The sequence below is a fragment of the Exophiala dermatitidis genome (assembly GCF_000230625.1).
Source record: "Exophiala dermatitidis NIH/UT8656 unplaced genomic scaffold supercont1.2, whole genome shotgun sequence".
Lineage (NCBI taxonomy): Eukaryota > Fungi > Ascomycota > Eurotiomycetes > Chaetothyriales > Herpotrichiellaceae > Exophiala > Exophiala dermatitidis.
The window spans coordinates 1,021,218-1,035,263 of record NW_008751647.1 but is presented as its reverse complement, the minus strand read 5'-3'; the positions used below and the strand labels follow the sequence as shown (position 1 = coordinate 1,035,263).

General features: G+C 52.8%; 5 protein-coding genes across 5 annotated transcripts; 3 read left to right on the top strand and 2 right to left on the bottom strand.

Moving 5' to 3' along the window:
• Positions 1–300: 300 nt before the first annotated feature.
• Positions 301–1,978, top strand: HMPREF1120_01878 (MFS transporter, ACS family, allantoate permease; the record flags this gene model as incomplete). The annotated part of the gene is made up of 3 exons (XM_009155906.1): positions 301–316; positions 379–521; positions 647–1,978. The coding sequence occupies 3 exons, from the start codon at positions 301–303 to the stop codon at positions 1,976–1,978; spliced, it is 1,491 nt and encodes a 496-aa protein (XP_009154154.1).
• Positions 1,979–2,435: 457 nt separating this feature from the next.
• HMPREF1120_01877 (nucleolin) lies at positions 2,436–3,678 on the top strand (the record flags this gene model as incomplete). The annotated part of the gene is made up of 3 exons (XM_009155905.1): positions 2,436–2,454; positions 2,502–3,156; positions 3,207–3,678. 3 exons carry the CDS (start codon positions 2,436–2,438, stop codon positions 3,676–3,678), a joined length of 1,146 nt encoding a protein of 381 aa, XP_009154153.1.
• Positions 3,679–4,503: 825 nt separating this feature from the next.
• On the top strand, positions 4,504–6,319 carry HMPREF1120_01876 (uncharacterized protein). The gene has a single exon (XM_009155904.1). It carries the CDS (start codon positions 4,664–4,666, stop codon positions 6,212–6,214), a length of 1,551 nt encoding a protein of 516 aa, XP_009154152.1. The 5' UTR covers positions 4,504–4,663; the 3' UTR covers positions 6,215–6,319.
• Positions 6,320–6,339: 20 nt separating this feature from the next.
• Positions 6,340–8,260, bottom strand: HMPREF1120_01875 (FAD binding domain-containing protein; the record flags this gene model as incomplete). Its single annotated transcript, XM_009155903.1, has 2 exons — positions 6,340–6,479; positions 6,832–8,260. 2 exons carry the CDS (start codon positions 8,258–8,260, stop codon positions 6,340–6,342), a joined length of 1,569 nt encoding a protein of 522 aa, XP_009154151.1.
• A 1,153-nt stretch (positions 8,261–9,413) lies between these two features.
• Positions 9,414–12,505, bottom strand: HMPREF1120_01874 (kinesin family member 5; the record flags this gene model as incomplete). Its single annotated transcript, XM_009155902.1, has 4 exons — positions 9,414–9,708; positions 9,813–12,241; positions 12,302–12,396; positions 12,454–12,505. 4 exons carry the CDS (start codon positions 12,503–12,505, stop codon positions 9,414–9,416), a joined length of 2,871 nt encoding a protein of 956 aa, XP_009154150.1.
• Between the last annotated feature and the right edge of the window lie 1,541 nt (positions 12,506–14,046).

Genomic DNA, 14,046 nt, shown 5'->3' with positions numbered 1-14,046 from the left:
GGGCATTGGCTTGTATAGGCCAACTTGAAAGCTGTATTTTTTCTTCCCTTGGCTGTTGGGAAATCTAAGGTACTACTGGAATAGCTTGCCCATTGATATAGAGCTAGCTACCCAGGTCAACTGTATCGACCTGCCGGGCAGAAACTTGCTCCCCGACCTAGCCTTGTCTTTTTTGCCTACATAGTAACGACCAAGCGACCTATTTCTTGGACGATAGCCATAGAGGCTGAGATCAGTCGAGACACAGCGGCATCACACGGCTGAGTGCATTGTCTTCGCTTCCTCGAGCAAGCAGGCGCGATGTTGGGCAGGCCAAGTGAGTTGAGCTGCCTATTTTCAACAGACTTGATCGATCAATAATGACTTTCGCTCGCATAGGTGATAAAGATCTCGCTGCCTCGGTAGTGCCGGAATATGCCCAATCGTGGGACAAGGAGGTGGAACGCCGAGTGGTTCGCAAGATCGATTTGGCCTTGATCCCATTGATGTTCTTTGGCTATGGACTGGTTTACTATGATAAGGTGAGCCGAATCTACCCCATCTAATGTCCTAAAACGCCCCATGGTCCTGCGTGACTGGGTATCGGTTGGCAGCAAATGGCAAGGAATAGGATAGCCAGCCATGCTGACACCACCTCTATTTCCAGGCAATTCTGGGTGGCGCAGCAGTCTTTGGCATGGTGACCGATCTGCACCTGAAAGTGGTCACAGACCCAACCACGACACCACCGAAAGTGTCAACCACTCGCCTCAGCTGGGCGACCTCGTTGTTCTATTTCGGCATGCTTGCCGGCGTCGGCCCGTTGACTTACTTGTTTCAACGCTTCCACCTGGGCCGCACGGTGGGCCTGGTAGTGATCTCATGGGGTGTCATTGCCATGTCAACCGCCGGCGTCACAACGTACAAGGGCCTCTGGGCACAACGGTTCTTCCTGGGCTTCGCAGAGTCAATTGTGCCGACATCTTTCATGGTTATTGTGAGCGGGTTCTACACCCAGGCCGAGCAGACATGGCGACAGTGTCTCTGGTACTCCGCAACCGGGGCATGGACGGTCATCGGGGCCTTGATCAATTACGGCTTTGCTCACATCACAGGGGGTGACCTCAAGAAATGGCAGTATCTGTATCTGATGGCAGGGGCACTCACAGTCCTGTACGGTTGCATATTTCTGTTCTTTCCGAACTCGCCGGCACAGGCATGGTGGTTCACGGATGAAGAGCGCAGAGTCGCGATTGAAAGGCTGCGCATGAGCCAATTGGGCGTGAGATGTCAGAAGATCAAATGGTCGCAGTTCAAAGAAGCGTTGCTCGACTTGAAAGTCTGGATGATCGCGATCATGATGGGTGCAGCATACTCAGTCAATGGTGCCGTGTCGGGATTCGGCCCGTTGATCGTGTCGACGTTCGGTTGGTCCGCGTATGATTCGCTCTTGTGGCAGATGCCCATGGGCGGAGTTTGCACCGTGGGGATATTGCTTGCCGGTTTCCTCAGCCTCAAGGTGCCCAATGTCCGGCTAATCATGCTGATTGCATGCTCCCTGCCTGTCATTGCTGGCTGCGCCATGATATGGAAAAGCAGCTGGTACGAGCATGCGGCCGCACCCATCGCCGGCTACACCATCATTGGGTTCTTTGCCCCTGTCACCAGCTTGACTGTCAGTATGGGTATGGCTAACGTTGCCGGCAACACCAAGAAGAGCTACATGGCGGCGGCGACGTTTGTTTTTTACACTGTCGGGAACATCGCATCCCCTTTCTTCATCGTCTATGAAACCGTCGGGCAGCATTATCCCAGGTTATGGGAGGGCATCATCGGCTGTTACGTTCTCGTGATTGTCCTAGCGGTCGCTCTGTCCTTCCTGCTTCGTTCGGAGAACCAAAAGAGAGACAAGCTGAGTCTCGACGAAAAGGAGGCGGAACGCGTTGCCTTTGACGACTTGACGGACAAGGAAAACTTGTATTTCAGATATGTTTACTGAAGCAATATAGAACATGTATGGATGTGGAGATGCACGGTTTCAACACAGAGCCATCATATTTCCTGAGTCACTCTTGGGCAAGACCCGGGCGCCGCGAGAGAGTAGCACCTGGGTACATACAGCATTGTACAGCTATCCGTGTACATGCCAGTGGCATCTTTCTGCCGCAGATTGGCTGCGAGGCTATTGGCGGACAAGGCTGAGCTCCAACCGAGCGATCTAACTGTTTTGAGTTAGTGTACTCCTCTGATCCCTCCTCGAACTTTTTCCTGGAACAGGTTGAACTTGACGGACCCTGGGTACTTGTGGTTGCGATACAGCTTCATCTCCTCTTTTCCAATCCTTTTGTACATTGATTCAATTCCGTGCAAGTGCCTTCCATCTCTTCAATTTTCTAGACAATACCCAGTTTATTTCAAGATGTGAGTATCTGCTGCCCCTTCGCTTCGCCTGCTCAATGCTAATCGGATCTTCAGGTTTGCCATCCGCCGTTGCGCCTCGCGCCTCCTCTCATCCCAATCAGCCTCTCTCATCACACCCACCCGCACATACGTTTCCACCAGCGCGCCTTCCGTGCGGATAGCCTCGAAGACTACCGCATTCCAGTCCCAACGGAGGTGGGCTTCCAACGAGAGCGAAAAGGAGAGAAGCGCTGTTAGGGACTCCGCTCCTGGTGCTGCAGAGCCGGCCAACCTGACAGAGGCTACTGAGGAAGCACTTCCAGCTGCCGAGACCAATGAAAAGCTCGCAGCTGATAGAGGAAACGTGGCCAGGGATTCAGCTCCCGCCGCGGCAGAACCAGCCAACCTGACTGAAGCCACGGACGAGACAATCCCGGCTGCTGAGACCAATGAGAAAATCCTACCTCGGAGTGGCAGAGCACCCAAGGACTCGGCGCCAGCCGTAGCAGAAACCGCCAACGCAACAGAAGCAAGTGAAGAGACGCTGCCGGCCGCCGAGATCAACGAGGGCGTGGCTGCTTCGTCGACTCCTAACCAGTCAGCCACGGGCAGAGCTCCCTCTGGGGTGAATGCGGCATTGTTTGAGCGCAAACCGACTCTTTATGTTGGGAACTTGTTCTTCGATGTGACCGAAACCGACTTGGTCAAAGAGATGGCTCGCTTCGGCACCGTGACGAGATGCAAGATTGTCCGCGATACTCGAGGTCTAAGCAAAGGGTTGGTATCCCTCCGCCATTGAACCTTGATCTCAGACTAATGGAATTCAGTTTCGGTTATGTCGATTTCTCGACGCAGGAGGCTGCGGACGCTGCTCTCGAGGCTCTTAATATGCAAATGTTTGAGGGTCGTCGTATCACCGTCCAGTACGCCGCGCGCAGCAGCGGTATGATGGACACTCCGAACACCACCCGCCGCCCAATGAACCCGCCATCCAAAACGCTCTTCATTGGTAACATGTCTTTTGAGATGACGGATCGTGACCTCAGCAACTTGTTCCGTGGAATCAGAAACGTGATCGACGTCCGTGTCGCCATCGATCGCCGCACCGGACAGCCCAGAGGCTTTGCCCATGCCGACTTTATCGACGTCAAGAGTGCTATGGAGGCCATGAAGGTCCTGTCGGAGAAAGAGATTTACGGTCGAAGATTACGAGTTGACTATTCGTTCAGCTCTTCGAACAGGGCACCGAGAAATGAGGCTCCTGCCAACTCTGACGATGTTCCGCCCGAATCGCAGTAGATGCTGTGCATTTTGGAGGGAAACGGGTGCTCGGAAACAACATACAGTCAGCCTGAGGCAGGTGCGTTACAATGACAATCAAAGAGCCAGTCGACAGCAGTCTCGGCTATTAGGAAGCTGTGTTGGTCTCGGTTGGAGAGCTTGAGCTTTTGGAAGAGAGCGGGCGACATCTGGAAGGTCCGTTGTTACCAAGTCTCGGCTTCTTCAACTCCCCTCCTATTCAGAGACGACACAACGGTCGTTTCGGATTTCCCAGCTGTTTGACAGCCGAGTACCACCCTATAGCCATCGTGTCCCATGTACACCAATCCGGCCCGCCATACTGCTGGTTGGGAATACGGTTTCAAGGTGGGCTCAGCAGGTCGACTTTCCTGCGGAGTTACTATCTTGAGCGAGGAGGGGACTTGTACACAACTACTTGTATGTTGATAGAGCACAACCGTGTTTTTTCGGTCTCCTGTTAGCGCAGAGTCAGGATAGCAGGAAGAGGCCGATGCAGAGTTTGGCATTGCCTGTATTATGTACTACAATCTCCAATCCGGGACACCGAACGAATAATAACCATATTAGTATCACAGTGAAGGCCGCTGATTTTCACAAAGTATGGAACAGAACGATGTCAACGCTATAGAATCTGGCACAGATACAGTCTTGTAAAACAACATACCCAAATCTAAAAGAGAATATGATGCATACCCATATCTTCCTTACCCGCCCAGGATGGCCTCCAATTTACGATGCTGAGTCAGCGACAACGCTGTGCGTGCATACTGTGACGCGCCCACCGTGCACCGTGACGTCTTTCCCGCGTACTTTTCCGCCTGTCATTTATCAAACAACTGATCTCCATCTTGCGGTCCATGACTCGCCAATTCAATAGCAACAAAAGTTCAGACTCGGCTGGCCATAACACCAACAGTCGCTCTTCATGTAGCAATGGCTTCCAGTCGAGAGATCATGAACGAACAATCCACACACGGTGACCATGGACGCCTTCGTATCCCGCAAGAGACGTCGTAGTTCGCCCCTCACGCAGACTGACGCCGACATTGTCGCTTTCACGGCCGCACGAGCAAGAATCGAAGATGGTGAACAGCAAGCAGAACACGAAGAGGAATCGACCGACATCAAGTTGGCAATCCTCTCATCCCTGTATCCCAACAGACCACCTGAAGACCTACTAGAAGTCTTATTGACCTGCGAAGGCTGTGTGGATGATGCTGTCAAGACGCTGGCACAGTCGATCAAGACAAATGGGAGCACGCCCACGTCACCCGCGGCCAAACGCTCTCTTGGTATCTCGATGACGCCGGGGCTGCAGAGCGCGCTACCCTTCACATACGCAGACAAGAGCAGGGCGGGAGTGGCTTCAAGAATAAATAAACCATTGACGAGGAAGGGCAAGACACTACACCTGTACACACCGGACGACATTGCACGACACACGCCATGCTCCATCATCCACAATTTCCTGCCTACTGATCTCGCCAACGCGCTGCTTGACGAACTGCTTGCCGAAGTGCCCAGCTACGAGAGCATTAGTTTCAAGATCTTCGACCAAGTGGTCAAATCGCCCCACACGGCATGTTTCTACGTCGACAGTCTGGCCGACATCCACCGCCAACGCAGCGAGTATTACTACAACGGCAATGACATAGGAGATATCCGTCAGCTCCTACCTGTGATGCGGCATGTGAGCGACCTCGTTCGAGATGCCGTCAATGACGAAATCGCCACGCGCATCCGCGATGCTTATCCGGGAGGCAAGAAGTTGCAGTATCAGACTTCCAAGCCGTGGCAACCTAATGCGGCATTTGTCAATTGCTACGACGGCGGTTCCCAGCACGTCGGGTATCACTCAGACCAGCTTTCGTACCTCGGGCCACGTGCCGTGATAGGCAGTTTGAGCCTAGGTGTTGCGCGAGAGTTCCGCGTTCGGAAGATCGTGCCCAAGGACGATGATGAGGGGACTACTCCATCAACTTCAACAGCTCCGTCGGCGGCGGCAGCGTCAGTCTCGAATTCCACATCCCCGTTCAAGTCATCATCGAACAAGAGTTCCTCATCGTCAGCTGCCGCTGATGTTTCCGGCCAGATCGCCATCCACCTCCCGCACAACTCGTTACTGGTAATGCACGCTGAAATGCAGGAGGAATGGAAACACAGTATCGCCCCTGCGCCGACCATCACACCACATCCTCGTGCAGGCAACAAACGCATCAACATCACTTATCGCTGGTACCGCGAGGAGTTCCGGCCCAAGTACACGCCCAAATGCCGCTGCGGCGTGCCTTGTGTGCTCAAAACGGTGCAGAGGCAAAAGGCCAACCGTGGCCGATACATGTGGATGTGTCAGGTGGGTAACAAGCCGGACGGGGGTGATGGTTGTGGATGGTTCGAGTGGGCCAGGTTTACGGATGATGGGGTGCCGGTTGGATGGAAAGGTGGTGACAATGACAGTGATACTCCTGGTGGTGGTGGTGGTGGTGGTGACAGCAGTAGTAGTACTGGAGACAGTAGTGGTGATACTACCTAATAGGTCTACAGTCCAGAAGGACGTGGTTTAAATCTATGAGTAGTCTGTCTGCCAGAGATATATTCCCATACCGACGTGGTCGTGGCCAAAGTCTTTTTTGTTCGGTTTCTCCTTTGATTTCCGGCTCACCCCTCTTGTGCCACCAGCGGCGCAGGCGAGATGGGGAATAGTTTATCGAATGTGTTTGTCGGATCATAGCGCGCCTTCAAGGCCTGGAGCCTCGGGTAATTGTCGCCGAAGATGTCGCGGGACCGTTCGTCGTATTCTGCATGCCGGAAAAATGCGGGGGTTAGTCAAGGGTCAAGCGGAGGATACTAGTAGCCTCGCAATGCATTGCGTTTGCGGTTGAAAGGAGAAAAAGTCGAAGATGAATCATAATGATCGTATCATAATCATGGGCAAGGATTGGCCAAACCCAAATAGAGAAGAGGGGAGGTGAGAGAGGGCAAGGGCAAGGGCAAAAAGTGCAGTCCGCAAGGACTGCAGTGCTGTGAAATGAACAGAGCACTGCAGGCAGAACAAAGAAGAGAGAAGAAAGGCAGGAAGGAGAAGAGGAGGGACACCAATCGCAATGAAAGATAAAACACTCAGCTCGGCCAAGGTAGGTAGGCACTTACGATCATAATTTCCATACAGCAAAACAGCACCCTTTTCGCCTCTCAGCCCAACACCGCCATCGACACCCGTACCGGTCTTGTTCCCCCTACTCTCAAGCTCTTTCTTAAACAGCTCATTAATATGTCTCGCCCACTGGCGACAAGCGGCATCCTTTTTTGGATCCGTCCACAGCGGACAAATCAGGCCGTTGAGATGCCAGCCGCGATTGGCGAAGCAGCCGACATTAGCATTGGTCACGACCTGGGCGGGATCGTACATTTCCCACAGGACCAGACTGTATCCAGTATCGTTGTTGGCATCATTAGTAAACTGTATATATTCGTCCAAGACGGTCTGCACGAACTCGGGCCGGATGGGCAATGTGAACGCTGCGCCTTTCATGCTTGAGCGCAGACCAATCGGCGGTGCAAGAAGAGTATTCACGACAGGATAAGGAACCACGGCTGTGGTATCGACGACGGGACCGACACCGGCACCGTTGTTGATCTCGTAAAAGGGGCGGAATACTTGTTTTCCTTCGGTTTCGGAGCCGAAGTAGATAACTGAGACGAGAATCATGACCTCCGGTTGAGTAGTGCTACTGTTGTCGCTCTCGGGTGGAGGTGGTGGACGCGCCAGTCCCAATCCTCCGGCAGCACGGCCAGCGCCCCTCGTCCGTCCATTGCTGTCGGGCATGTAGAGTTCATTTGTCGCGGCCACGACTTGAGCCAATGTTTCCGGGGTAGGAGGGTACAGCAGCAGCCCGGCCCAGACTTCAGAGTGGTCGAACGCCCGAAACACAAATTCAGTCACGACGCCAAAGTTCTGCCCGGCTCCTCGGATGGCCCAGAACAGGTCGTTGTTATTGTTATCGCTCGCACGCACAATCTCCCCATTGCCAAGGACAACAGTACATTCGACGAGATTGTCAATCGTCAGCCCGTGCTGGCCGCTGAGGAAGCCGTAGCCGCCGCCCAGAGTTAATCCGCCGACTCCTGTGTCCGCCACGGTGCCGCCGACAGTGGCGAGGCCGTGCTTCGATCCGGCCTGGTCAACGTCGCCCCAGGTGCAGCCGCCTTGAACATGCAATAATCTGCGTTCCACGTCGACGGACACTTGTCGCATCTTGGCCGCCAGGTCGATTAACAGGCCGCCCGACGTGCTGCTCGCCCCGGCCGTCGAGTGCCCGCCGCCCTTGACGGCCACGTCGATGTTTTGGTCGGTCGCATACTTGATTGCGATCGATACTTCTTCCGCACTGCTCGGACATAGAACTGCCCCGGCTGGCTTCTCCGCCGCGCGCGACCATCGCCGGATCGACGCGGGGTACTCGGCGTCCTGGGGCGTTAGAAGCGTGGGGCTGCTGACGGACAGTAATGTCCGGAGGGTCGATATGTCGTTGTCTGTGATGCTGCGTTTGGCGGCCGAGGGAGATACGGAGGATCCCATTGTGAGGTTTTGTGGATGCTGTTGCTGTTACTGTAGCTGCTGCTATATGTAGTGTAGTTAAAATTTAGTTCTCGCTGTTTCCCAGTCGCAGGGGCACTGGCAATGGACGTGAAGAATAAGTATCATCAGATGGTCTCTCTTTGCACGTTCGACGGCGTTCAAACCAAGATAGAGACAATAGATAGGCGAGCGTAAAGGGGTACCGAGGTCATGGTACTTGTACCTGTGTAGATCCGCCGAAACCCACCTTCGGTTGCCTGAAGTTCAGGTTCCTGTTCGGCCCTGTTCCACTTCCCCGGATTGTTTTGTTCATCAGTTGGAGATTGTCGTGATAGACATGAGGAGCAAAACCCACTCACTGTCTGGGCGGATACTTTGCTTCCTAGGTAGTCATACCCCATTGCCGACCTTTGTAAGGGACAGTAGGCTTGGCTTAGATGACCCTCGGAGGTTTACTTTTTCCTTGTAGGCTGTGGTGGATTAAACTGTGCGGATGTGGAGAGGAGAAGAGAGCTGAATGAATGATGGAGTATCTAGGTACCTGGTATTGTTTTTGTCTTCCGGAGCACCCATCTTGACTACGCACCACATACAAAACTTGAAAGCATTAGGCGAGCTTGAACCATCGATTCAAGCTGTACCCAGGTCCTAGTACCGGATGTGCTACACGACTTACTGCAGTTTACTTCCCCGGCCACTCAGCTCACGTTCAGACATTTCTTTTCTTCTTGGATAGACCTCATATACAGCTTGCAACGAAGCAGGACCTCGTCTTGTTCCAGACATATACGTACATATTGTCAAGTCAAGGTGGAAAAAAAAAGTCTTCAATTCTTCTCGCTGCTACGCTTCGGCGTGTCCCTTGGTGTAACATCTGCGTGCCGTCTATCTATACCGACTTCCCAACCGGCAATCACATCCTTTACAAAGCATCGCTCGTTATGCATGAAATGATCCTTGTCCAGCACCGGCCGGCGCAAGGGTTAGGCGGAAATCCATGTGTCATGTCGATCATGCGGTCCAGTTGAAGCGGCAGATTCTCGTTGATGGACGCTTCTTGACAAGCATGAAAGCATGGCAACCTTCGGTCGGATAGTCGGGACTCGGCTCTTTTCTCATTCCATCATCAAGGCTCGTCCGTTACCGGTCTCTCTCACCGACCCGTATTGAAAAACCAACTGCTTCGTTTATTACTCCCGCCATCGGAGCCGGCCACGTTGGATAGAGCCGGGTGAGTTGGACCTCCATTCGCACCGTCGAGGCTGTTCGGCGCTGCTGCTCCACCGCCTCCACGGAGCGGTTTGGCTATCCGAGCACCAGCGCTCATGAGGCTATTGAACCCTCCGCCTACTGTGCTGGCCGCACCAGCACCAGCCGGGGCCATGTTTCTTGATGACAGTTTGGCCGCCTCCAGTCGCTCCTTGACAGCGGCGAGTTGAGCTTCGAATCTGTCAACACAATAAAAGGTTAGCCACAATATCACACATGTGCCCAAACACCTCCCCATTGGGACAAGGCACAACAGTGAGAAGACAAAAGATCATGCACATACCTGTGATTGGCAGCCGTCAACTTCTCCTGGCTGTCACTCAACAAACTCTCAAGACTCAAGATGCGTTCGTTGCGGGCAATCAGCTTCCGCTCCGCAATGGCGACCTCCTTCTTAAGGCTCGTGTTCTGGTCGACGAGCTGCCTCTGCACCACGGTGAGTTGTTCGAGATTGCGCTCCAAGAAAGCCATCTTCTTCTGTTGCTGGCGGTTGTTGCTCGACCGCAGCACATTGTTATACTGTTCTCGCGTCTCGTCGAGAGAGATCTCCAGCTCTACCACCCGTTCACACCGGTTCTGCAGGTCACGCATGAGATTCTTCTTCATCAAATCAAAATCGGCAATCTGTTGCTGCAAGGTCTTGCTGCCAGTCCCGTTAACCCCAGCTGCTCCATTGGCCGCTCCTCGAGCTTGGAGTTCCGTGATGGATTTCTGGAGCTTTTCGATCTCCTGGGACTTTTGTGTCAGTTGATCCCTCAAGTCACGGACCAGTTCAGCCTGTGTTTCCCGGCGATCCGAGTATAACTGCTCCAGTTTCGACTTGACCACTTCCACGTCTTCAGGCCCTAGATTGCGGGTCAAGAGATCTTGATACTCTTGTTGCACCGATGCCAATCGTTCCTCGAGCGCCAGCGTCCGTTCTTCGTTCTCGTTGTCGGCTCTTTCGTTCAAAGACTGTTCTGCTTGACGGACGAGGGTTTGAGACTCGAGTAGTTTCGCCCTCAAATCCTCCAAAACATGGGTGGGCACACTCTCCCCGTTCATGCTGGCAGCATGCAGAGAATCCACTTGCTCGAGCATGTCGCGCATACGGGCCTCATTTTCGGAAAAGGCACTGTCTCCCAGGTCAAAGCCTGCCATCATCTTGGCCATCTTTTCCTTTTTCTTGCGGTCTTTTTCGTCCAAAGCCGCGGTGGTCTCCTTCGCACTCATCTTGAGCTCGAGTAGCTGTTGTTTGACAGAAACCAATTCGGTCTCTAATTCAGAGTTGGCATCTTTCAGAGCCTCCATGGTGATGGCATCCTCTTTACTCTGGTACGACAACTTCTGTAATTCCAGCTCGGTTTTATTGAGCTTGTCCGCCAGCGTCTCGTTTTCTTTTGTCGTGCGCATGGCGCTCTCTTTATACGATTTGAGCTCTTCTCGGACTTCTTGAAGACTTCTTTCCGCGTTGGCCACCTGAGTCTCCCTTTCTGTCAATTGATCTTGGAGTTCATTTTCTCGTCGCAGGAACTCCTCCCGCTCATCCTTCTCGAGTATGATGCTGGGAGTGCTGGACCTCTCTCCGGTTCGAGAGTCAGGTCGGCTGGGCGTTTCCGACCGCAGAAGGTCTGAAGGCCCTCGTGACGGTGTGTCTGGTCTGGTTCTGGAGTCCATCTTCCCACCGGATCCACTCAAGGGAGGCACCCATTTCTCTTTCGGAACCGTTTCTCCCTTTCTCCAGAGCTGCAATTCCGAATCCAGCGAGGCAATGTACTTTTCGAACGTCATGGTCTGGTTCTGAGCAAGCTTGAGTTGGCGCTTCAGTTCAGCTGGACTCAATTCGGCATTGATCTTGGCCTTGTTGCGGATCGTCTTCGCCCTCATGCCGAATCGTAATGTGCTGACGGTCTCTGCATCGTTGTAGCTGCTCGGAGAGCAATTGATGATCAAGGTCGTCCGCGAATTGCCACCCAAACTTTCTTGTAGGATTCGGGTCAGCTTGGAATCTCGGTATGGGACATGCGTGGATTTGCCATCGGTTAGAGCATTGATAACCATTCCGAGCGCACTCAGACTTTTGTTGATTTTCTTTGCTTCCTCCAACGTCTGTCCACTTGCGCCTGTCTTGCCCACTTTTTCCGAACCGGCCAGATCGACCAAATACAGCATCCCACTCTTCTGCGACCCGGTGTTGACATCTTTCTGGTTGATTGTGACCAAAAATATCGAATGCGACCGTGAGGACTCCAGATTCATGTTTGTCGAGGCTGTGACACGCGAGCGCTGACCCAGATGCATTGCCGTATATACTTCATCCACCGTATTGACGTATATTTCCCGTAGGCCTTTCACATAAGGTCCTTTAGGTCCTTCATTGATAGGTAAATTGTCCATAACCGGGTTCAACAGATCGCGTATTCTCTCCATGTATATTTCTAAATACGAGATACCCACGGTATATTCGATCTGTGCCGAGCCGTGAACGAGGATGGAATCGAAAATCTGCTCAGTTATTCGCGGGATTATACCCTTCTTGTCAGGGTCATCCATGTCGCCCATCATTGTGTACGACTTTCCCGCCCCGGTTTGGCCGTACGCGAAAACCGTTCCATTGTAGCCGTTCATGACATCTTCGACGGTCGATCGGATGGAGAAGTCGAATATGTCGGACTGCTGGGAGGACATGTCGAAGACTCGGTCGAAGGTAAAGGGGGCATTGGTTTCGGAAGACTATACACAATTGTGAGTCCCTGCCTCTTGCGCGCCTTGCTGGGCATCCTCCTGGCATACCTGGACCTGGCAGGTGTCTTCCCCCAGAAACTGGACAATCGGTTGTCCTCCATTCGCGATTTCGACTTTGTTCTGAGGACGGAAACGGGCAACAACTATGGAGATATGTTAGACTGAGATAGCATCGACTTGGACAGGGTAGAGGGCCGTACCTTTGATGTTGTTGCCCCCTCCGCTGCCTCCCGCGGCCGAACTGGAATTCATGGTCAGCGTGACTTCTAGAAAGATACAATCATGCGACTAACGCCATGTTTATTTTCCACGAGATCTTTTCAGTCGGGCCAGGCGGAAAGCATCAGAAGGGGGAGTGTAAGCCCTCGGGCGCGGATTATAAACAGAGAAAGTTCGGGTTTCGGTCGCGGTAAATTGGCGTCTTCAAGGGATTGGGTGATTGACTGGTTGTCTTGGGGGCGTTTGCGAGTCGCGACAAACCAAGAGTCGAAGGTCTCTAGTCACTCGACGACCTAGATGCTGCTAATGAACTCGAGGGTTTCTAGAACGGAAGGATTTCAAGTTCGGCGAGACGGTTTAGGACAGTGCGGTGCATTACATTGCATTGCATTGCATCCAGTGGTTGAGTGACGGACACTGCATGCGTTGCGTTGTGTGCAGGCCAGATTACAGGCCAGTCAGTGCCTGGTCCAAGTTCGGTTCAGCCTCCAACTCGATAGGCGCAGCGCAGGCTAAGGAGGCTCCCCATTATTACTATGTTATAGGGGATGATTGCAGTGCTGACCACGCCTGTGCAGCCCGCAGTTTACAGTGTGCTGCCTGCCGTGGCGCGTCTTCATAGCCGCGCTGTCAGGGGCTATAGGGGGCGAGAGGACTTCGGTATAGGCTCCCTAGGCTCTCACTCCCACACTGGCTGTGGGGTTCACAAGCCGTGGGCTTGGGACCCGCCGACCACAGCATCGTTATACAATTAGGTGCCCGAAGTCCACGCATCGCTAGCGCGTTTTTTTACAAAACGCGCACGCGTCTCCTACCTTCTTCCTCTTTAACACGCAACTATGCCTCAACGAGTACCTCTAGGGCTAATCGACGCAAATCGCAGGCGCGGACACGAGCTCTCTCCCTATTTACGATCTAAAATCGAAGGTGTACGCGACGTAGGAGCCTCCTAGAAGGTCATAAGCGATATATATAACGTGCCGATCCGTACGGCGCGTATAACAGTTTAATTAAGCGAGACTCGAATCGGATTAGCGTCACGCCTACGCTCTAGGCGCCCTCCTCTTTTATCTAAACGCGATAAGAGAATACTTCTTCGTCTAGCAAGACTAAATCCGCGGTAGACGTACCGTTATCTTATTCGTAAATCCGGCGTTAGTATAAAGCGCCGTACGGTCTCGCGCTTTCTTAATTAATTCGGAATAAAGAAGTAGCTAGCTAAGAAAAGGCCTCTTCTATAGAAGACGTACGCGCTTAAGCGTAAGAACTTTGCGAAAAGATATAAAAATTGGACTACGGACGCCGAGGGCGAGTGAAGTAAGGTTCGATTCTCCGACGAGTGTTCTATCGAAAGAGGCTCTAGCGGGATATCTATCTTTATATTCCGTACGCTAACGTAGAAGTAGGAGAAGAAGATAATAGACCCTTAACCTAAAGGCAAGGACGTCTCTATTATAGTTTAGAGCGCTATTTAGCTCGGTAGTAGGTTAGATCTCGTAGTAATAGAGCGAGACGAGGAGGCGCCTAATTAGGGGTATATCGCACGCTCGTACGTGGCTGTACTAGACGATCAA